This window comes from Scophthalmus maximus, chromosome 8 (genome assembly GCF_022379125.1).
Source record: "Scophthalmus maximus strain ysfricsl-2021 chromosome 8, ASM2237912v1, whole genome shotgun sequence".
NCBI classification, from domain to species: domain Eukaryota; kingdom Metazoa; phylum Chordata; class Actinopteri; order Pleuronectiformes; family Scophthalmidae; genus Scophthalmus; species Scophthalmus maximus.
In genome coordinates this window covers 331,116-354,293 of record NC_061522.1, presented here as the reverse complement: position 1 = coordinate 354,293, position 23,178 = coordinate 331,116, and the positions used below count along the sequence as shown (strand labels likewise).

The window sequence follows — 23,178 nt, the reverse complement described above, 5'->3', positions numbered from 1 at the left end:
CCCTCCGGAACCTCCAGACCCTCCGGAACCTTCCAGACCCTCCGGAACCTCCAGACCCTCCGGAACCCTCCAGACCCTCCGGAACCTCCAGACCCTCCAGACCCTCCGGACCCTCCGGAACCTCCAGACCTTCCAGACCCTCCAGACCTTCCAGACCCTCCAGAACCTCCGGACCCTCCGGACCCTCCGGACCCTCGTCATGGCGGGCATCGCGTCCACCCTGCAGCACCGCCGGGAGAAGGACCGGGGCGTCGGGACCAACTCCCGGGCCGTCAAGTACCTGAACCAGGACTACGAGGCTCTGCGGCAGAGCTGCCTGGAGAGCGGCCGCCTGTTCCAGGACGACTCGTTCCCGGCGCAGACCTCCTCCCTGGGGCACAACGAGCTGGGCCCGGGATCCTCCAAGACCCGGGGGGTTTCCTGGAAGAGACCCACGGTCAGTGACGTCACACACGAGTCAGACGACGTCACTTCTGTGGTTTATTCAATTATTTAAGTCACATTTATTTTGAAAAAATCACAGATGTTTTCGTATTATTAATTAATGAACTTGACGTGATTTTAATGGATATAAATATGTAGATGATAAATTACTAATATTAATATTGATGAGGTCACTTAAGGTCATCGGACCTGTTCTGTTTGTTCTGGAGACACGTTTTTATTTCACTGTGTAGAATCAGGAAGTGAAAACACACGGAAGAGTCAACAGGATCTTAATCAGCTGCTGCTGTTGAGCCCAATAGGATGAAAATCATCCGTCTCGTCTGAAATCACCTGAAGTGAAGTGAAGCTGCTTCCTGTCGTTGTTGTTTGATCTGATGCAAACACTTAGTGACGGGCGAGTCAGCACGAGTCATTTACCAGGTCCAGGACTCTGTTCAGGACTCTGACGCAGGTCCAGGACTCTGACGCAGGTCCAGGACTCTGTTCAGGACTCTGACGCAGGTCCAGGACTCTGTTGAGGACTATTTTCTCAGAATGTCTCTATGAACTGATGTTTGTTTCTGGTTGTTTACTTCCTGTGCAGGAGCTGACCTCTGACCCGGAGTTCATCGTGTCCGGAGCCTCCAGGACCGACATCTGTCAAGGCGCGCTGGGTAAGGAACTGTCCGGATCAGGACTCAGTTGAGTGGAGTCTGGTCCACAGACCGGGAGATTCTGTCCCTGGTGGACTCGCTCAAATGTTCACTGTTCACATGTATTACATGTCAGACTGGAGCCGCTCAGAGAGACGTCACCTGAGCTGGAAAATTCCACTGACATTAGTGTGTGTGTGTGTGTGTGTGTGTGTTTTAACAGTTGCTGTCAGGTGAGGCGGTGGTGACGTGTGTCGTCGTGCCAACAGGGCTGGGCGTCGGCCTCTTTCAGGAGGGAAACATGTTTGTGGTTCATCTGTAAATAGATTCTATAGTAACACAGTGAAACACAGTCCAGCCAATCACAGAGCGGCAGACAGGCCCCTGTTTATGAAAGGAGGAAACAGACGGGTTTCATGGTGCATTTAAGGACACTCCGACATCTGACTTCTGACAGTCAGATTGTGAACAGAAGAAACCAAACTCCCATGATCCAGTGCTGACACTAAGCCCCGCCCCCTGTCTGTTTGTCGTCCAGGTGACTGCTGGCTGCTCGCTGCCATCGCCTCTCTGACCCTGAACGAGGAAGTTCTGGCTCGAGTCGTCCCACATGGACAGAACTTCGAACGCGGAGAGTACGCCGGCATCTTCCACTTCCAGGTACACGAGTACACAGAACCAGTAAAATTACACAGATACGTCTCTGAAACCAAAACCAGAACCAGAACCGGATTGCACCTGAACATGTCTCTGTTCTGTAGTTCTGGCAGTACGGCGAGTGGGTGGACGTGGTGATCGACGACCGTCTGCCGGTCCGAGACGACGAGCTGCTGTTCGTCCACTCGGCCGAGGGGAGGGAGTTCTGGAGCGCGCTGCTGGAGAAGGCCTACGCCAAGTAAGAACAAGTCTGGAGGTCAGCTGAGGTCTGGTCCAGTCTGCTGACTTCAGCTTGGCTCTGTTTCCAGAAACATTTTGACGTTGTTGTGAGGACAAAGTGCTGTTATATATAAATATATATACACATAGATACACACACTGATCAGCCAAAACATTAAGATCCATTATATGGTTCTAACGTGGTGTTCTACTGGGAAGCTCAGGTCCTGCAAGACCCACAGGACCCACAAGAACCACAGGAACCACAAGACCCACAAGTCCCACAAGACCCACAACAACCACAACAGCCACAAGACCCACAGGACCCACAGGACCCACAGGACCCACAAGTACCAAAACAACCACAAGACCCACAAGACCCACATGACCCACAGGACCCACAAGAACCACAACAACCACAAGACCCACAAGAACCAAAACAACCACAAGACCCACAACAACCACAAGACCCACAGGACCCACAAGACCCACAAGAACCACAGGAACCACAAGACCCACAAGAACCACATGACCCACAGGACCCACAACAACCACATGACCCACAAGACCCACAACAACCACAGGACCCACAAGAACCACATGACCCACAGGACCCACAACAACCACAAGACCCACAACAACCACAAGACCCACAACAACCACAGGACCCACAAGAACCACAAGACCCACAACAACCACAACAACCACAAGACCCACAGGACCCACAATACCCACAAGAACCACAGGAACCACAAGACCCACAAGAACCACATGACCCACAGGACCCACAACAACCACAAGACTCACAACAACCACAAGAACCACATGACCCACAACAACCACAACAACCACAAGACCCACAAGACCCACAACAACCACAAGAACCACAAGACCCACAAGACCCACAACAACCACATGATCCACAGGACCCACAACAACCACAACAACCACAAGACCCACAACAACCACATGACCCACAGGACCCACAAGACCCGAAAGACCCACAACAACCACATGACCCACAGGACCCACAACAACCACAACAACCACAACAACCACAAGACCCACAACAACCACAGGACCCACAAGACCCGAAAGACCCACAACAACCACAAGACCCACAACAACCACAGGACCCACAGGACCCACAAGAACCACAAGACCAACAACAACCACAAGACCCACAAAAGATAATTTCTATTTGTCAGAAGAAGAATTTAAATGTGATTTGAAGTGAAGCTGATTTGAATCATCTGTGACGGGCGGGGGCCCGTGTGACAGTGTGTCCAGGACTCTGCAGCAGGTCCTAAAGAACCAAAAGATCCAAAAGAACCAACAGTTAGACAAAGTTAGGAGGAAGTACACGGGACACGACCCCCTCACAGGTCCTGTGTCCGTTCTCCGACAACTGTCTTGGTGGCAAAAGGGAACAAGGTGGTGTTAATGTACTGGCTGATCGACACACGCACGCACACACACACACACACACACACACACACACTGTCTGTTCAACATGTATGTATGACACCATGTCAGTGTGTGTGTAGCAGGGCGGGGCTCTCACGCTCCCTCTATAAACAAATTGAATGAATGCAGGGAGGGAGGAGTCGACTTGTAGCAACACACACACACGCACGCACACACCTGTCCACAGGTGACCTCGGCTGTGTGATGTCACAGGGTGAACGGGAGTTACGAGGCTCTGTCCGGAGGGACGACCACCGAGGGCTTCGAGGATTTCACCGGAGGTATCGCCGAGGTCCACGATCTGGATCGACCGGATCCACATCTGTTCCACATCCTGCTGAAGGCTCTGGACCGAGGGTCTCTGATGGGCTGCTCCATCGACGTGAGCCTGGGGGTTTATTAATATATCATTCATAATAATAATATGATCAGATGAACAACAGTAGAAACTACAAATCAATCCAGGTCTGTAGTTTTTGGTCCTTTGCTGCGTTCCATTCTACTTCTGAAGTCGGAGCTCGGGGTTTCCGTTCCATTAGAATCTTGAGTTCCGAGGTGTAATGGAACGCAGCGTTTTACCTTGAGGGAATATAGTGTTTGTTACACCACCGGGGGGCGCTGAAGAGGGATCTGCCATTATGAACATGTGGGTGATTCATTTGTGGACGAGGTCAGGTCACGTGACTAACAGGTTTAATAAACTTGTGGTTTCAGATCACCAGCTCATCCGACTCGGAGGCCGTCACTTCTCAGAAGCTGGTAAAAGGCCACGCCTACTCAGTGACAGGTGTATCTGAGGTAAGAGCAGCTCAGAATGTGTGTGTGTGTGTGTGTGTGTGTGTGTGTGTGTGTGTGTGTGTGTGTGTGTGTGTGTGTGTGTGTGTGTGTGTGTGTGTGTGTGTGTGTGTGTGTTCGCGTCCTGACGCTGTGATTGGCTGTAGGTGGATTACTGTGGTGACAAGGAGAAGCTGATCCGGATCAGGAATCCCTGGGGTCAAGTGGAGTGGACCGGAGCCTGGAGTGATGAGTAGGTACTTCTGTTTCCCAGCAGCACCTGAACACAGCACCTGAACACCTGGAGCTCCTCTCGTCACCCGGCCCCTCCCTGCCGGGCCTCGGCTGGGTGGAGACTGATCCTCCACTGACGGACTTTTTCACTGACACACATTCGTGTGACATCAGGCCTGATACAGCTGCTCAATACAGCTAATGGTACCCCAAAGCATGATGGGAACTGGAGTTGTGTAGGAGGGTGTGTGCGGTCGGTTGCCTAGTAACAGTTACTCCTCTGAAGGAGGAAGAGCGATGGTGAACAGTCAGAAGTGTTCCTGACAGGAAGTGTGAGTGACTGATTAGAACCAATCAGAGAAGAGAAAAAGGCTGATAAACTCCGCCAGGTGTAACCATAGCAACAGTGATGAGTGTTGTTTGTCATTGATTGTTTCTGTTTGAACCTCGTTTCCGCGGCGACAGTTCGATGCAGTGGCGTCAGATCAGCGACGACGACCGCGAGCGCCTGAGCCATCGCTCCGAGGACGGAGAGTTCTGGTAAACAGTCCAAACACCTGACACGTCATCATCAGGTGCCGTGGAACGAATGAAACCCTCTGCCTTGTCTTGCAGGATGTCTTTCTCTGACTTCCTGCGACACTACTCGCGGGTGGAGATCTGCAACCTGACGCCCGACGTGCTGAGCGACGACAGCGTCTCCAAGTGGGCTCTGTCCATGTTCGAGGGCAGCTGGAGGAGAGGCTCCACCGCCGGAGGCTGCAGGAACTATCCCGGTGAGTGATCCTGCCAGACTGCGAGCAGGTCACACGACCACCACTAGGAACAACCAGTGAACCTGAGACCGCTTGTCTCTGACCACAGACACGTTCTGGACCAACCCGCAGTTCGTCATCAAGCTGGACGAAGAGGACGACGACCCGGAGGACGGCGAGTCGGGCTGCAGCCTCGTGGTCGGGCTGATCCAGAAGAACCGCCGCCGCATGAGGAAGATGGGAGAGGACATGCACACGATGGGGTTCGCCATCTACGAGGTGAGGACACGTGTCTCTGTTATCAATAAAGTTAGTTAAAGGAGACGGGGTGAGCAAAGGACACATGGTGAGGAGACATGGAGAGGAGACATAGTGAGGTGGGGAGACATGGAGAGGAGACATGGAGAGGAGACATGGAGAGGAGACAAGGTGAGGAGACATGGTGAGGAGACAAGGTGAGGAGACATAGAGAGGAGACATAGAGAGGTGAGGAGAGATGGTGAGGAGACATGGAGAGGAGACATGGTGAGGAGACATGGTGAGGAGACATGGAGAGGAGACAAGGTGAGGAGACATGGTGAGGAGACATGGAGAGGAGACATGGAGAGGAGACATAGAGAGGAGACATAGAGAGGAGACAAGGTGAGGAGACATGGAGAGGAGACATGGTGAGGAGACATAGTGAGGAGACATGGTGAGGAGACATGGTGAGGAGACAAGGTGAGGTGGGGAGACATAGTGAGGTGGGGAGACATGGTGAGGAGACATGGTGAGGAGACAAGGTGAGGAGACATGGTGAGGAGACAAGGTGAGGAGACATGGTGAGGAGACATAGAGAGGAGACATGGTGAGGTGGGGAGACATAGTGAGGTGGGGAGACATGGTGAGGAGACATGGTGAGGAGACATGGTGAGGAGACATGGTGAGGAGACAAGGTGAGGAGACATGGTGAGGAGACAAGGTGAGGAGACATGGTGAGGAGACATAGAGAGGAGACATGGTGAGGAGACATGGTGAGGAGACAAGGTGAGGAGACATGGTGAGGAGACATAGAGAGGAGACATGGTGAGGAGACATGGTGAGGAGACATGGTGAGGAGACATGGTGAGGAGACATGGTGAGGAGACATGGTGGGGAGACATGGTGAGGAGACATGGTGAGGAGACATGGTGAGGAGACAAGGTGAGGAGACATGGTGAGGAGACATAGAGAGGAGACATGGTGAGGAGACATGGTGAGGAGACAAGGTGAGGAGACATGGTGAGGAGACATAGAGAGGAGACATGGTGAGGAGACATGGTGAGGAGACATGGTGAGGAGACATGGTGAGGAGACATGGTGGGGAGACATGGTGAGGAGACATAGAGAGGAGACATGGTGAGGAGACATGGTGAGGTGGGGAGACATGGTGAGGAGACATGGTGAGGAGACAAGGTGAGGAGACATGGTGAGGAGACAAGGTGAGGAGACATGGTGAGGAGACATAGAGAGGAGACATGGTGAGGAGACATGGTGAGGAGACAAGGTGAGGAGACATGGTGAGGAGACATGGTGAGGAGACATGGTGAGGAGAGATGGTGAGGAGACATGGTGAGGAGACAAGGTGAGGAGACATGGTGAGGAGACATAGTGAGGAGACATGGTGAGGAGACAAGGTGAGGAGACATAGTGAGGAGACATGGTGAGGAGACAAGGTGAGGAGACATGGTGAGGAGACATAGAGAGGAGACATGGTGAGGAGACATAGAGAGGAGACATGGTGAGGTGGGGAGACATAGTGAGGTGGGGAGACATGGTGAGGAGACATGGTGAGGAGACAAGGTGAGGAGACATGGTGAGGAGACAAGGTGAGGAGAGATGGTGAGGAGACATGGAGAGGAGACATGGTGAGGAGACATGGTGAGGAGACATGGAGAGGAGACAAGGTGAGGAGACATGGTGAGGAGACATGGAGAGGAGACATGGAGAGGAGACATAGAGAGGAGACATAGAGAGGAGACAAGGTGAGGAGACATGGAGAGGAGACATGGTGAGGAGACATAGTGAGGAGACATGGTGAGGAGACATGGTGAGGAGACAAGGTGAGGTGGGGAGACATAGTGAGGTGGGGAGACATGGTGAGGAGACATGGTGAGGAGACAAGGTGAGGAGACATGGTGAGGAGACAAGGTGAGGAGACATGGTGAGGAGACATAGAGAGGAGACATGGTGAGGTGGGGAGACATAGTGAGGTGGGGAGACATGGTGAGGAGACATGGTGAGGAGACATGGTGAGGAGACATGGTGAGGAGACAAGGTGAGGAGACATGGTGAGGAGACAAGGTGAGGAGACATGGTGAGGAGACATAGAGAGGAGACATGGTGAGGAGACATGGTGAGGAGACAAGGTGAGGAGACATGGTGAGGAGACATAGAGAGGAGACATGGTGAGGAGACATGGTGAGGAGACATGGTGAGGAGACATGGTGAGGAGACATGGTGAGGAGACATGGTGGGGAGACATGGTGAGGAGACATGGTGAGGAGACAAGGTGAGGAGACATGGTGAGGAGACAAGGTGAGGAGACATGGTGAGGAGACATAGAGAGGAGACATGGTGAGGAGACATGGTGAGGAGACAAGGTGAGGAGACATGGTGAGGAGACATGGTGAGGAGACATAGTGAGGAGACAAGGTGAGGAGACATAGTGAGGAGACATGGTGAGGAGACAAGGTGAGGAGACATAGAGAGGAGACATAGAGAGGAGACATGGTGAGGTGGGGAGACATGGTGAGGAGACATGGTGAGGAGACAAGGTGAGGAGACATGGTGAGGAGACAAGGTGAGGAGACATGGTGAGGAGACATAGAGAGGAGACATGGTGAGGAGACATGGTGAGGAGACATGGTGAGGAGACATGGTGAGGAGAGATGGTGAGGAGACATGGTGAGGAGACAAGGTGAGGAGACATGGTGAGGAGACATAGTGAGGAGACATGGTGAGGAGACAAGGTGAGGAGACATAGTGAGGAGACATGGTGAGGAGACAAGGTGAGGAGACATGGTGAGGAGACATAGAGAGGAGACATGGTGAGGAGACATAGAGAGGAGACATGGTGAGGTGGGGAGACATAGTGAGGTGGGGAGACATGGTGAGGAGACATGGTGAGGAGACAAGGTGAGGAGACATGGTGAGGAGACAAGGTGAGGAGACATGGTGAGGAGACATAGAGAGGAGACATGGTGAGGAGACATGGTGAGGAGACAAGGTGAGGAGACATGGTGAGGAGACATGGTGAGGAGACATGGTGAGGAGACATGGTGAGGAGACAAGGTGAGGAGACATGGTGAGGAGACAAGGTGAGGAGACAAGGTGAGGAGACATAGAGAGGAGACATGGTGAGGAGACAAGGTGAGGAGACATGGTGAGGAGACAAGGTGAGGAGACATGGTGAGGAGACATGGAGAGGAGACATGGAGAGGAGACATAGAGAGGAGACATAGAGAGGAGACGTGGTGAGGAGACATGGTGAGGAGACATGGTGAGGAGAGATGGTGAGGAGACAAGGTGAGGAGACATGGTGAGGAGACAAGGTGAGGAGACATGGTGAGGAGACATGGTGAGGAGACATGGTGAGGAGACAAGGTGAGGAGACATGGTGAGGAGACATGGTGAGGAGACATGGAGAGGAGACATGGTGAGGAGACATAGAGAGGAGACGTGGTGAGGAGACATGGTGAGGAGAGATGGTGAGGAGACAAGGTGAGGAGACGTGGTGAGGAGACATGGAGAGGAGACAAGGTGAGGAGACATGGAGAGGAGACGTGGTGAGGAGACATGGTGAGGAGACGTGGTGAGGAGACATGGAGAGGAGACAAGGTGAGGAGACATGGTGAGGAGACATGGAGAGGAGACATGGTGAGGAGACAAGGTGAGGAGACATGGAGAGGAGACAGAAGAGAGTTTGTTGAACACTTCGTCTGATTCTTCGTGTCTTTGTGTTTCAGGTTCCTGACGAGGTACGAGTTCGTCGTGGTCGTTACGGTTTGTTGTCAGTGTTTCTCTGGGGGCGGGGTTATGTGTGATGTGACTCCGCCTCCTCGTGTGTCCGTCAGTTCTGCGGTCAGAGGAACGTCCACCTGAACAGGAACTTCTTCCTGCGCCACGCGTCCGCCGCTCGCTCCGAGACCTTCGTCAACCTGAGGGAGGTGTGCAGCCGCTTCTGCCTGCCGCCCGGAGAGTACCTGCTGGTGCCGTCCACGTTCGAGCCCCAGAAGAACGGAGACTTCTGCGTCCGGGTGTTCTCCGAGAAACAGGCCGACTTCCAGTACGTGGGGGGGGGGGCGCCTGGTGGCTGCTGGAGGAAGTGCAGCTGAACATCATGTGAATGGTTGTGTTTGTGTTCCTGCAGAGAGCTGGACGATCCCATCGAGTCCCGAGTGGAGAAGGTGAGAGACGTCTAGAGGGAACTGAGCTGTCAATCAGTCAATCAATCAAACAAACAAACATATATGTGTCTTCCTCTGCCGTCAGCTGGAGCTGGACGAGGACGACGTGGACGACGGGTTCCGGCGTCTGTTCGGTCAGCTGGCCGGGACGGTGAGTCGTCATGGTGACCTCACTTAATTTCATGATCAGCTGTTTGACGTTGCCGTGACAACATGTTTCTTTGCCACAGGACTGTGAGATCAGCGCCTTCGAGCTGCAGAGGATCCTCAACAAAGTGGTGACCAAACGTGAGCCCGCCGCCGCCGCCGCCGCCGCTCCGTGTGGCCACGTGAAGTAACGTCTGTTTGTGTCCGACAGGTTCCGACATCAAGACCGACGGCTTCAGTCTGGCAACGTGTCGCAACATGGTCAACCTGCTGGACGTATCCAATATATATATATATATAAATATATATTCAGTTAAAGAAGTGAACCACAGGATTAGAGATGAAGCGATGTCTCGTCTCAGTGAAGATCTTTGTGATTTAGACTCTTGATGAGATCAGACATTTAAAAATGTCACTTTGGACGAATGGAAATAAAAACAGCTCAATGTTGCTGATCGATGATCTAAATCGACCTCAGGAAACTAATGAACAGAATCAGGTCTTTAAATCTGTAAAGACGATTACGTTTCATCACCAGTCACAGACACGGTGGTGTTTGTTTTCACCACCAGAGGGCGACAGAGGGACGTGTCTGGTGTAAAGAGGTTTAAATGTCCCATATTGTCCCTGTGGATCCTTAAGAAGATATATTTGTTTTATATCAATTTTTTAAGGAGCTCGGAAAAGAAACAGGTCAACTTTGGCCTGTCTAATTAATATGTGATGAGCCTCTCTTCTGATTGTCCGGTCGCAGCCGGTCTGCCCGCTCCTTCACCTGCGACCGGTCGACCGGCCGCTGTGTCCGTTTTCACTTCCTGAACGTTCGATGCAGAAAGACGGCAGCGGGAAACTGGGCCTGGTGGAGTTCAAGGTTCTGTGGACCAAGATCGAGAAATACCTGGTGGGTATATAAATATGTTTTTGTGTATATATATATATATATATGCTGTGTATATACAGCGACTGATGGTCTGTATCTGTACAGGACATTTACCGTCAGAAGGACGTGGATCAGTCGGGGACAATGAGTTCCACTGAGATGAGAGGAGCTGTAGAAGAAGCAGGTGAAGTTTCTCTAAGAGATTTACAGATGAAGCATATTTACTGTACAAATATGAAACAAGTACTTGAACTGATAAATAACAGTAAATATATATATTAGTGATAAATAACTAATAAATAATAGTATATAACAGTAAAACATCGGTAATGTGTAATGTATCATTTAAGAATAATAAACTAATATATAACGGTAATATACAACAGGAAGAGGCTGAATGTGAGGACAGAGCTGATATGCTCCACAGATGATCCAGTATCTGCAGTTCATATATAAATACACACGTGACCTCTGACCTGTGACGTGTGGGGTCACTTCCTGGTTCCTTTGTTTCAGGGTTCAGTCTGAACAACCCTCTTCATCAGGTGCTGGTGGCTCGTTACAGCGAGAGCGATCTCACCGTCGACTTCGACAACTTCGTGGGTTGTTTGGTTCGTCTGGAGACGATGTTCGGTGAGTCGGAGATCAGAGATCGACCAATCACGTGTCTGAGATATACGTACTTATAACTACGCACGCGCATCATGGCTGCCTCTGGCCACATGAACGGTGGGCGGCAGATACTCACCATGCAGTGACCTCAAACTGACCTCTGTCGCCATGTTTGTTATTTTCTGACTGTAAATCCATATGTTCTGTACAGGCTGAGCTCTGCGCTGCCCCCTTGTGGAGAACTGCAGTAACACGTCATCACAACAATGTGAACGAGGACGAACATTTGAAATGAGCAGTCGCTACAGATACTACATGGATTTGTTCCTGTTCAAATAATCTTCATCATGATGATCACATCTGTTTTCTGTCCACAGACATGTTTGACACGCTGAAAAAAGACAACTCAGGAACCATAGAGCTGACCCTGTTGGAGGTACGCACGCACGCACGCACGCACGCACGCACGCACGCACGCAGCACGCACTGATGACAAGTTGTGTTTTCCTTCAGTGGCTGAACGTGTCTATGCTGTGAAGGACCAGGACCAGAACCAGTCTGATCCAGATCCTGAGACCAGGACGGACCGACACCTGGAGCCTGGTTGACATGTGACTGTAATCCTGAGGAGGCGGGGCTTAGTGCGTTAATACAATAAAGTCACACAAGATAGATGAAGAGAATCCATGTTTTTATTTCTTTTAAAACAAAGAAATGTTCATTTTAAATAATAAACCTGTTGTCCAATGAGAGGTGGCCGGCTGCAGCTGTGGGCGGGGCCAACAGACTGCTGTGACATCATAGTGATGTCATTGTTGTATTTTCCGGCGGGCAAACTCCTCGGCCCACCTCAGAGCCTCGGTGATGTCACTGCTACTTCCTGTTCCCTTGGCAACCACTGCGGAGCCCCCAGCACTCCCCCCAATGTGATGACACACCGCCATCGCCCAATCAGAGGCCAGGAGGGATGTCGAGTCCTGAGGAGAAAAAACCCAATTAGAGGCTTCAAACATAGTCCCGCCCCCCCATGATGTCACTGACAGATGAGTCGTGGTTACCTTGGGAACCTGACAGGCACACAGAACCTTCCCAGAATGCCTCTGGTGGGCGAGCAGCATCACGTGACTGAGAGGAGAGGCGGCGCTCAGCTGGTTCACCGTCTTCATCACAACCTGAAACATCGGCACAGTGATGTCATCACTGATGTCATCATCAACGTCGCTTAGTTATTTTTAATGTCACTGGACGTTTTGGGAGGCGGAGCTAAGAGCCAAGATGAAGGCAGACTCACCGACAGGGAGTCCGTCTCCACCCAGTCCACAAACACTTCCTTCCTGCCGTTCTTCTCCAGCAGAGCCTGAGCACTTCCTGCAGCCTGAGCAAAGCATGATGAGAAAACAAGGTCAGACACGCACAAAAAAACATGGAGGGCGGCATCAGGTCAAACAGGGAAACGGACGACTAGAGAACTGAGACCAGGTGCGTCTCACCTCCCTGGTCTCCAGCTTCCTGACGGAGGTGTTGCTGCTCCTCTGCAGGGCTCGCAGTCGACCCTGCAGTTCTCTGCGCTGCCACTGGGGGATGGGTGTGGTATCTACAGCCTGACAGACACAGCACAGGGTCAAACCACGGCACCTTTCATCACAGTCCTACAGGCTGCAGTGCACCCTGGGTAGTTGACCTACATCAGAGAGGACTCCCACTTCCTTGGCCAGACGCTGTGCGGAGTCAAGACTGGAGGGGGCGGAGCCTGACAGTCTGGCTGACAGAGAGTCCACATTCTCTGAAAGCACCTGTCCCGCCTCCCGGGCCTGGAAGCAGAGGTTTAAAGGAACAGTTGTAGCATCTGTATCAATCTGAAACATCTGGAGGAGACGGATGTGAGTCACTGACCAGTGTCGCCTCTCGTCCCGTCACAGCGATGATGCGACTGATTCCTTTGACCATCTGTCGCTCAGAGACGATCACCAGGTCCTTGATGGCTCCGGTCCGACGCAGGTGACTGAACAGAGAGAGACTCATCAGACTCGTCATCGGACTCGTCATCGGACTCATCAGACTAATCATCGGACTCGTCATCGGACTCGTCATCGGACTCGTCATCAGACTCGTCATCGGACTCATCAGACTCATCATCAGACTCATCATCAGACTCGTCATCGGTCTCATCATCAGACTCGTCATTAGACTCATCAGACTCGTCATCAGACTCGTCATCAGACTCATCAGACTCATCATCGGACTCATCAGACTCATCATCAGACTCATCATCAGACTCATCATCGGACTCATCATCGGACTCATCATCGGACTCATCAGACTCATCATCGGACTCATCAGACTCATCATCGGACTCATCATCGGACTCATCATCGGACTCATCATCGGACTCATCAGGTTCATCAGACTCATCAGACTCATCATCAGACTCGTCATCAAACTCGTCATCAAACTCATCATCAGACTCATCATCAGACTCATCATCGGACTCATCATCGGACTCATCATCGGACTCATCAGGTTCATCAGACTCATCGGACTCGTCATCGGACTCATCAGACTAATCATCGGACTCGTCATCGGACTCGTCATCGGACTCGTCATCGGACTCATCAGACTAATCATCGGACTCGTCATCGGACTCGTCATCGGACTCGTCATCAGACTCGTCATCGGACTCGTCATCGGACTCATCAGACTCATCATCAGACTCATCATCAGACTCGTCATCGGTCTCATCATCAGACTCGTCATCAGACTCGTCATCAGACTCATCAGACTCATCATCGGACTCATCATCGGACTCATCAGGTTCATCAGACTCATCGGACTCGTCATCGGACTCATCATCCGACTCATCAGACTCATCATCAGACTCATCAGACTCATCATCAGACTCTTCATCAGATTGTGAGTGTAGCAGGTGAACATGTCAGTCTCACGTTCCACAGCAGAGTTCCACAGACGTCCGTCTGTCTGTGTTGTCGTCCAGCAGCTCAGAGAGCGGCACCGCCACCGACACCACGCGGACCGGGTCAGGGTACACCTGCAGACAGGAAGTCACAGACGGTCAGTGACCTGCAGACAGGAAGTCAGACGGTCAGTGACCAGCAGACAGACAGACACAGACCTCGTCCACGGTCCTCAGTCCTCTGATGCTGCGGGCCGTGTGCAGAGGAAGCTCTTGGCTGTGGACCGTCTGATTGGCTGAGATGACGTCGTTAACACACTGTTCCACCTGCTGCAGCTGGGAGACGCTCAGAGAACCCTGAGGAGGAGGAACAGAACCATCAGAACCTGGTCCATACGTCCACAGACAAGAAGAGACAAACAACTGACAAGTATGATGTCAGTGAGTCAGTGACCTTGACGCTGAAGTCGAAGCGGAGACGATCAGCTGACACATGAGATCCTCTCTGATGAACTGACGGACCAACAACTGTCCTCAGAGAAAAGTTCAGGATGTGAGTCGCTGTGTGTTTCACCATACAGGACAATCTGTGGACCTGAGAGACAGACAGACAGACAGACAGACAGACAGAGAGACAGAGAGACAGACAGGCAGGCAGACAGACAGAGAGAGAGAGACAGAGAGAGACAGTGAGACAGTGAGACAGAGAGACAGACAGGCAGGCAGGCAGATAGACAGACAGACAGACATACAGACAGACAGACAGACAGAGAGAGAGAGAGAGACAGACAGAAAGACAGGGAGAGAGAGACAGATGTTTTTTGGTCGACCTGTTCTACAACCAATAACAAGACAGGACTGTTCCATCAGATCGACCAATCACAGCATGAGGAGGAGGACTGAACCGTCTACTTCCTGTTTACCTGGTCCAGGTGTAAGTGGACCTGGTCTCCGGACTTCAGACGGTCAGCGGCCGTCACCTGATGGACCACGTACCCGCCCACCAGGACCACGTCCTCCACAGGGTACAGGACGTCCTGACAGACAGAAACACCTGGAGTCACGCCTCATGTACCCACAATGCACCTCCTGTGTTGAGCAGTCACCTCACCTGCAGCCCATCCCGGGTGAAGTAGCCCTGGTCATGCGACTGCCCCCCCTGCTCCGAGTAGAAGCAGGTCTGATCCAGGATGACGCCACAGCGCTGACCCTCCGTGACCTCTGACACTAGAGCCTGACCGTCGTAAAGGGCCAGGACTGTCGCACGGCATGCTGGGAACTCTGTGGAGGAGAGATGTGGGAGATCAGCTGTGTGGGGCGACAGAGGGTCAGTTGTGTTACCTGTGCAGGTCCGAGTGTCCGCACCGTATCGGTTCTGCTCCAGACGGTACTGGTACTTGAGGCGGTCGTCGGTGTGAGGAACCACAAGACGCTGCAGCTCCGCCAGGCTCAGGACGTCCAGCGCCACGCGGGTCCGATCACCTGACTGCAGCTCACACGCCACCTGACACACGCACACAGGTGTCTGATGACATCATCGTTACCTGTGTGTCCTCGCCTCAGACACTGGAGTTAGAGGGTTTCCATGGTAACACACATCAGAGTGATGGTTCACCTTGTGGTTCTCTGTGATGAGTCGGTCCAGTTCCTGCCGGTCCACCTGGACTCCTCTCTCCTCCAGAACCAGGTCCACCAGGTCCAGAGGGAAACCCAGGTCCCGGTGCAGAGACCAGGCCACTGAGGCTGAAACACACACACACACACACACACACACACACACACACACACACACACACACACACACACACACACACACACACACACACACACACACACACACACACACACACACACACACACACACACACACACACACACACACACACACACACACACACACACACACCAGTCCATGAGACTGATTGGTACCTGGGAGTCGTCGTGTGTGAGAGGTTACTGACCGGGGAAGACTCCATGTTTGATGTCCTCTCTGTTGAGCGTGCGGTGGATCAGCCTGCTGCCCTGCTGCAGAGACGACAGGAACTGAGCCTCGTTCTCGTTGATCACGTCCATGATCTGAAGGAAGAAGAGCACCAACTGTCAATCAACAGCCACTTATGACAACTTCCTGTTACACATCACTCAGATGATGTCACATCCTCTAACTAAACAGGAGCTGATTTACTCACCCGCTCTGCCTCCGTGTGGAGCTCTGGATACACATCACCCTGCGGGGGGGGGGGGGGGGGGGGCATTAATCTGTTTGTTATTGTTGACATTTCTACAGAGGTCATGTTGAGGTCAGACTGAGGTCAGGTAAAGGTCAGACTGAGGTCAGTCCGTCCAGCCTGTGGACTCATCCTGTGTTCCAGTTTACCTCGGAACTCGGAACCATGTAGTCGGAGTGGTGATTTTTTTCCCGGAATTCCGACTCGCAGGGCCGTTCAATTTTCAATTTCAGACTCGGAAGTCGTAATTCTGAGTTCCATGATCATACTGGAGCGATAAACCCCAACTTTCCAGTCCTGAGGTAAACTGGAACGCAGCATGACAGGAAAGAGGAGAGCAGAGTCCAGGTCAAGGGCATTATGGGAAATGTATTTCACTTTACCAGGGAGTGTGTGACAGTAGGAACCAGGCTGGCCAGCGCTCCCCGAGGAGCCTGGAGGACCTCGACACAGTACCGCACCGCTCGCCTCAGAATCCTCCTCAGCACCAACCTGAGGCACCGCACACACACACACACACGCACGCACGCACGCACGCACAGAGAGAGAGATCAACACGCTGCTTTGTGGGCTTGTAGACGCTGACAGCTGATTGGCCTGTGACTCACTCGGCTCCCGACATGCCTGGATGAACTCCGTCGGCGATGCAGACCGATAGCGTGCGGACGTGGTCGGCCACCACCCTGTACGCCATGTCCACCTTTCTCTGGTCCACCACGCCCGTCCCGCCTCTGTACGGCGCCACTTTCGACCTCTGAGGACAGACACATCGCCATGTCAACAGTGTCCCGTCAGACATCACCACACCTGGGACCTTGTCATGACGTGGCGGTGGTGTACCTGGTGGATGGCATGGAGCAGCGGCGTGAACAAGTCCGTGTCGTAGTTCGATCTCTTCCCCTGCAGGACGCTCACCAGCCGCTCCAGACCCATCCCAGTGTCCACACTGACCTGAGGCAGCCGCCGCAGGCTGAGGTCCGCCTCCCTGAAAAAACACACCAGGGCTTATACATTCATCTGGACCGGACTGGACCAGGTAGGTGTGTGTGTGTGTGTGTGTGTGTGTGTGTGTGCGTGTGTGAACCTGTTATACTGCATGAAGACCAGGTTCCAGATCTCCACCACGTCAGGACTGTCAGCGTTCACCAGCGTCGCAGCGTTTCGTCCCCCCACGTGGTCGTAGTGGATCTCAGTGCAGGGGCCACAGGGGCCCGATTCCCCCATCTCCCAGAAGTTCTCCTGGAGGCCGAACGGCAGCAGGCGACTGGGGGGGACGCTGAGGGGGAGACACCGTCACTGACATCATCACTGACGTCATCACTGACATCATCACTGGCCCTTTCTGTGACCTTCGGATCGTCTCTATATATAGACGATCAGCGACTGTATATAAAGACGATCAGTGACTGTATATAAAGACGATCACTGACTGTATATAAAGAGGATCAGTGACTGTATATAAAGACGATCACTGACTGTATATAGAGACGATCAGAGACTGTATATAAAGACGATCACTGACTGTATATAAAGACGATCAGAGACTGTATATAAAGACGATCAGTGACTGTATATATAGACGATCAGCGACTGTATATAAAGACGATCAGAGACTGTATATAAATACGATCACTGACTGTATATAGAGACGATCAGTGACTGTATATAAAGACGATCAGAGACTGTATATAAATACGATCACTGACTGTATATAGAGACGATCAGTGACTGTATATAAAGACGATCACTGACTGTATATGAAGACGATCAGTGACTGTATATAGAGACGATCACTGACTGTATATGAAGACGATCACTGACTGTATATAAAGACGATCACTGACTGTATATAAAGACGATCAGTGACTGTATATAAAGACGATCAGTGACTGTATATGAAGACGATCACTGACTGTATATAAAGACGATCACTGACTGTATATGAAGACGATCACTGACTGTATATAAAGACGATCAGCGACTGTATATAAAGACGACAACTGACTGTATATAAAGACGATCAGCGACTGTATATAAAGATGATCACTGACTGTATATAAAGACGATCAGCGACTGTATATTAAGACGATCAGTAACTGTATATAAAGGCGATCAGCGACTCTATATAAAGACGATCACTGACTGTATATAAAGACGATCACTGACTGTATATAAAGACGATCAGTGACTGTATATAAAGACAATCACTGTATATAAAGACGATCAGTGACTGTATATAAAGACGATCACTGTATATAGAGACGAACAGTGACTGTATATAGAGACGATCAGTGACTGTATATAAAGACGATCACTGACTGTATATAAAGGCGATCAGCGACTGTATATAAAGACGATCAGCGACTCTATATAAAGACGATCAGAGACTGTATATAAAGACGATCACTGACTGTATATAGAGACGATCAGTGACTGTATATAAAGACGATCACTGACTGTATATGAAGACGATCAGTGACTGTATATAGAGACGATCACTGACTGTATATGAAGACGATCACTGACTGTATATAAAGACGATCAGTGACTGTATATAAAGACGATCAGTGACTGTATATGAAGACGATCACTGACTGTATATAAAGACGATCACTGACTGTATATGAAGACGATCACTGACTGTATATAAAGACGATCAGCGACTGTATATAAAGACGACAACTGACTGTATATAAAGACGATCAGCGACTGTATATAAAGATGATCACTGACTGTATATAAAGACGATCAGCGACTGTATATTAAGACGATCAGTAACTGTATATAAAGGCGATCAGCGACTCTATATAAAGACGATCACTGACTGTATATAAAGACGATCACTGACTGTATATAAAGACGATCACTGACTGTATATAAAGACAATCACTGTATATAAAGACGATCAGTGACTGTATATTAAGACGATCAGTAACTGTATATAAAGGCGATCAGCGACTCTATATAAAGACGATCACTGACTGTATATAAAGACGATCACTGACTGTATATAAAGACAATCACTGTATATAAAGACGATCAGTGACTGTATATAAAGACGATCACTGTATATAGAGACGATCAGTGACTGTATATAGAGACGATCAGTGACTGTATATAAAGACGATCACTGACTGTATATAAAGACGATCACTGACTGTATATAAAGACGATCAGTGACTGTATATAAAGACAATCACTGTATATAAAGACGATCAGTGACTGTATATAAAGACGATCAGTGACTGTATATGAAGACGATCAGTGACTGTATATAAAGACGATCAGTGACTGTATATGAAGACGATCACTGACTGTATATAAAGACGATCAGCGACTGTATATGAAGACGATCACTGACTGTATATAAAGACGATCAGCGACTGTATATAAAGACGATCACTGACTGTATATAAAGACGATCAGCGACTGTATATAAAGACGATCACTGACTGTATATAAAGACGATCAGCGACTGTATATTAAGACGATCAGTAACTGTATATAAAGGCGATCAGCGACTCTATATAAAGACGATCACTGACTGTATATAAAGACGATCACTGACTGTATATAAAGACGATCAGTGACTGTATATAAAGACGATCAGTGACTGTATATAGAGACGATCACTGACTGTATATAAAGACGATCACTGACTGTATATGAAGACGATCAGTGACTGTATATAAAGACGATCACTGACTGTATATGAAGACGATCAGTGACTGTATAAAAAGACGATCAGTGACTGTATATGAAGACGATCACTGACTGTATATGAAGACGATCACTGACTGTATATAAAGACGATCACTGACTGTATATAAAGACGATCAGCGACTGTATATAAAGACGATCACTGACTGTATATAAAGACAATCAGCGACTGTATATTAAGACGATCAGTAACTGTATATAAAGGCGATCAGCGACTCTATATAAAGACGATCAGTGACTGTATATGAAGACGATCACTGACTGTATATAAAGACGATCAGCGACTGTATATGAAGACGATCACTGACTGTATATAAAGACGATCAGCGACTGTATATAAAGACGATCACTGACTGTATATAAAGACGATCAGAGACTGTATATTAAGACGATCAGTAACTGTATATAAAGACGATCACTGACTGTATATAAAGACGATCAGCGACTGTATATTAAGACGATCAGTAACTGTATATAAAGGCGATCAGCGACTCTATATAAAGACGATCACTGACTGTATATAAAGACGATCACTGACTGTATATAAAGACGATCAGTGACTGTATATAAAGACGATCAGTGACTGTATATAGAGACGATCACTGACTGTATATAAAGACGATCACTGACTGTATATGAAGACGATCAGTGACTGTATATAAATACGATCACTGACTGTATATGAAGACGATCAGTGACTGTATATAAAGACGATCAGTGACTGTATAAAAAGACGATCAGTGACTGTATATGAAGACGATCAGTGACTGTATATAAAGACGATCACTGACTGTATATAAAGACGATCAGTGACTGTATATAAAGGCGATCAGCGACTCTATATAAAGACGATCACTGACTGTATATAAAGACGATCACTGACTGTATATAAAGACGATCAGCGACTGTATATAAAGACGATCACTGACTGTATATAAAGACGATCAGCGACTGTATATATATATATACATATTTGTACCCGATGTCCAACCAGATGCGTCTCGTCTCCTCGTCAGGTGATAACCCAGACTCAGCGTCTCCAGCGAAGTAAGACACGTACAGGCGGTCAGTAGATATCCCATAATGCTCTGTGAGGAGGCTCCACGCCATCGAACACGCCTCCTCCTGGAAACACAGAAATATAATGAATGGTCGTGACGTTGGACCCCCTTAGCATCTGCACACCGGATGTGACCCCTGACCTTGAAGTAGTCTCCAAACGACCAGTTTCCCAGCATCTCGAAGAAGGTGTGGTGGGACAGGTCGCGGCCCACGTCCTCCAGGTCGTTGTGTTTCCCTCCGGCTCGGACACACTTCTGACTGTTGACCACTCGTCGGTACGAGGCCATCGCACTGCGCGGGTCCACTGTCCCCAGGAAGACGGGCTTGAACTGAACCAACAGAACCACCAGAACCATCAGAACCAACAGAAACATCAGAACCACCAGAACCATCAGAACCAACAGAACCAACAGAAACATCAGAACCAACAGAAACACCAGAACCACCAGAACCACCAGAACCATCAGAACCAACAGAAACATCAGAACCACCAGAACAATCAGAACCAACAGAACCATCGGAACCATCAGAACCACCAGAACCAACAGAACCACCAGAACCATCAGAACCAACAGAATCATCAGAACCAACAGAACCATCAGAACCAACAGAACCATCGGAACCATCAGAACCACCAGAACCAACAGAACCACCAGAACCATCAGAACCAACAGAATCATCAGAACCAACAGAACCATCAGAACCAACAGAACCATCGGAACCACCAGAACCATCGGAACCATCAGAACCACCAGAACCAACAGAACCATCAGAACCAACAGAACCATCGGAACCATCAGAACCACCAGAACCAACAGAACCACCAGAACCATCAGAACCAACAGAATCATCAGAACCAACAGAACCATCGGAACCATCAGAACCATCAGAACCAACAGAACCATCGGAACCATCAGAACCACCAGAACCATCAGAACCAACAGAACCAACAGAAACATCAGAACCACCAGAACCATCAGAACCATCGGAACCATCAGTACCACCAGAACCATCAGAACCAACAGAACCAACAGAACCATCAGAACCAACAGAATCATCAGAACCAACAGAACCATCGGAACCATCAGAACCACCAGAACCAACAGAACCATCAGAACCAACAGAACCAACAGACCCAGCAGAACCAACGGAACCAACGGAACCACCAGAACCACAAGAACCCTCCGAACCCTCCGAACCAACAGAACCAACAGAACCACCAGTAAACGGATCTGTGATCAGAACCACATGGAACATGTTTGAATCTGTCAGCCGCTAGCTAGCTGCGGGTCTTAGAACCGACCGGACCGGTCTGGTGGACCGGACCTGTCCGGGTCTACACTCACCTGGTTCATGCCGGCGTTGACGAACAGCAGGCTGGGGTCTCCCCTGGGCCGGACCGGGGAGGACGGGACCAGCAGGTGTCCGTGTCTCTGCCGGAAGAAGTCCAGGAAGCTGCTCCGGACCTGTGCAGCGGGCAGCTCCGGAGGACAGCCGCTGAAGGAGCGAGCTGAGCGGGCAGAGGGGAGCCCCGGCGGCCCGCCGAGCGGCCGGAGCCTCCGGGGGACGAGGAGCAGTCGGAACATCTAGACCCAGACCGGTACAAGACTCTGACGGACCCGGACCGAAACCTGCACCCGGCGACCCGCCCTCCACAGGTTGTAGTGATGCGCACGCGCACTGCGACCGCCTCTTCTTCTAGTAATGAGAAGCAGGAACAGTGAGAATATCAGCGCCACCTAGTGGTGAAAGAGCACAGTTCTCCAAGTACTGAGTCATAAATTAATATATAATATAATATAACCTCAAACATAATATAATATGATAAAATATAATATAATACAACATAATACAATATATAATTTAATAAAATACAATACGATATAATATAATATAACGTCAAACATGATATAATATGATAACATATAATATAATACAACATAATACAACATATGATAGAATAGAATAGAATAGAATACGATATAATCTAATATAATATAACGTCA

At 50.0% G+C, this 23,178-nt stretch overlaps 2 protein-coding genes across 2 annotated transcripts; one reads left to right on the top strand and one right to left on the bottom strand.

Annotated features, from left to right (window-relative positions):
- Positions 1–81: 81 nt before the first annotated feature.
- On the top strand, positions 82–11,925 carry capn2l (calpain 2, (m/II) large subunit, like). Its single transcript, XM_035636664.2, has 21 exons — positions 82–436; positions 1,031–1,100; positions 1,618–1,739; positions 1,841–1,974; positions 3,636–3,804; positions 4,137–4,220; positions 4,364–4,449; positions 4,896–4,970; positions 5,046–5,206; positions 5,295–5,464; positions 9,172–9,183; positions 9,280–9,491; positions 9,576–9,612; positions 9,698–9,763; positions 9,843–9,900; positions 9,971–10,035; positions 10,592–10,660; positions 10,745–10,823; positions 11,156–11,272; positions 11,629–11,687; positions 11,765–11,925. The coding sequence occupies exons 1-21, from the start codon at positions 200–202 to the stop codon at positions 11,786–11,788; spliced, it is 2,106 nt and encodes a 701-aa protein (XP_035492557.1). The 5' UTR covers positions 82–199; the 3' UTR covers positions 11,789–11,925.
- On the bottom strand, positions 11,926–22,854 carry aars2 (alanyl-tRNA synthetase 2, mitochondrial (putative)). Its single transcript, XM_035636646.2, has 22 exons — positions 22,519–22,854; positions 21,313–21,501; positions 21,090–21,235; positions 17,475–17,666; positions 17,231–17,375; positions 16,999–17,144; positions 16,774–16,882; positions 16,352–16,390; positions 16,124–16,238; positions 15,778–15,905; positions 15,528–15,666; positions 15,274–15,443; positions 15,086–15,199; positions 14,617–14,757; positions 14,382–14,519; positions 14,194–14,297; positions 13,145–13,253; positions 12,937–13,062; positions 12,742–12,852; positions 12,543–12,626; positions 12,310–12,423; positions 11,926–12,228 (listed from the first exon to the last, which is right to left on the bottom strand). The coding sequence occupies exons 1-22, from the start codon at positions 22,756–22,758 to the stop codon at positions 12,061–12,063; spliced, it is 2,967 nt and encodes a 988-aa protein (XP_035492539.1). The 5' UTR covers positions 22,759–22,854; the 3' UTR covers positions 11,926–12,060.
- Between the last annotated feature and the right edge of the window lie 324 nt (positions 22,855–23,178).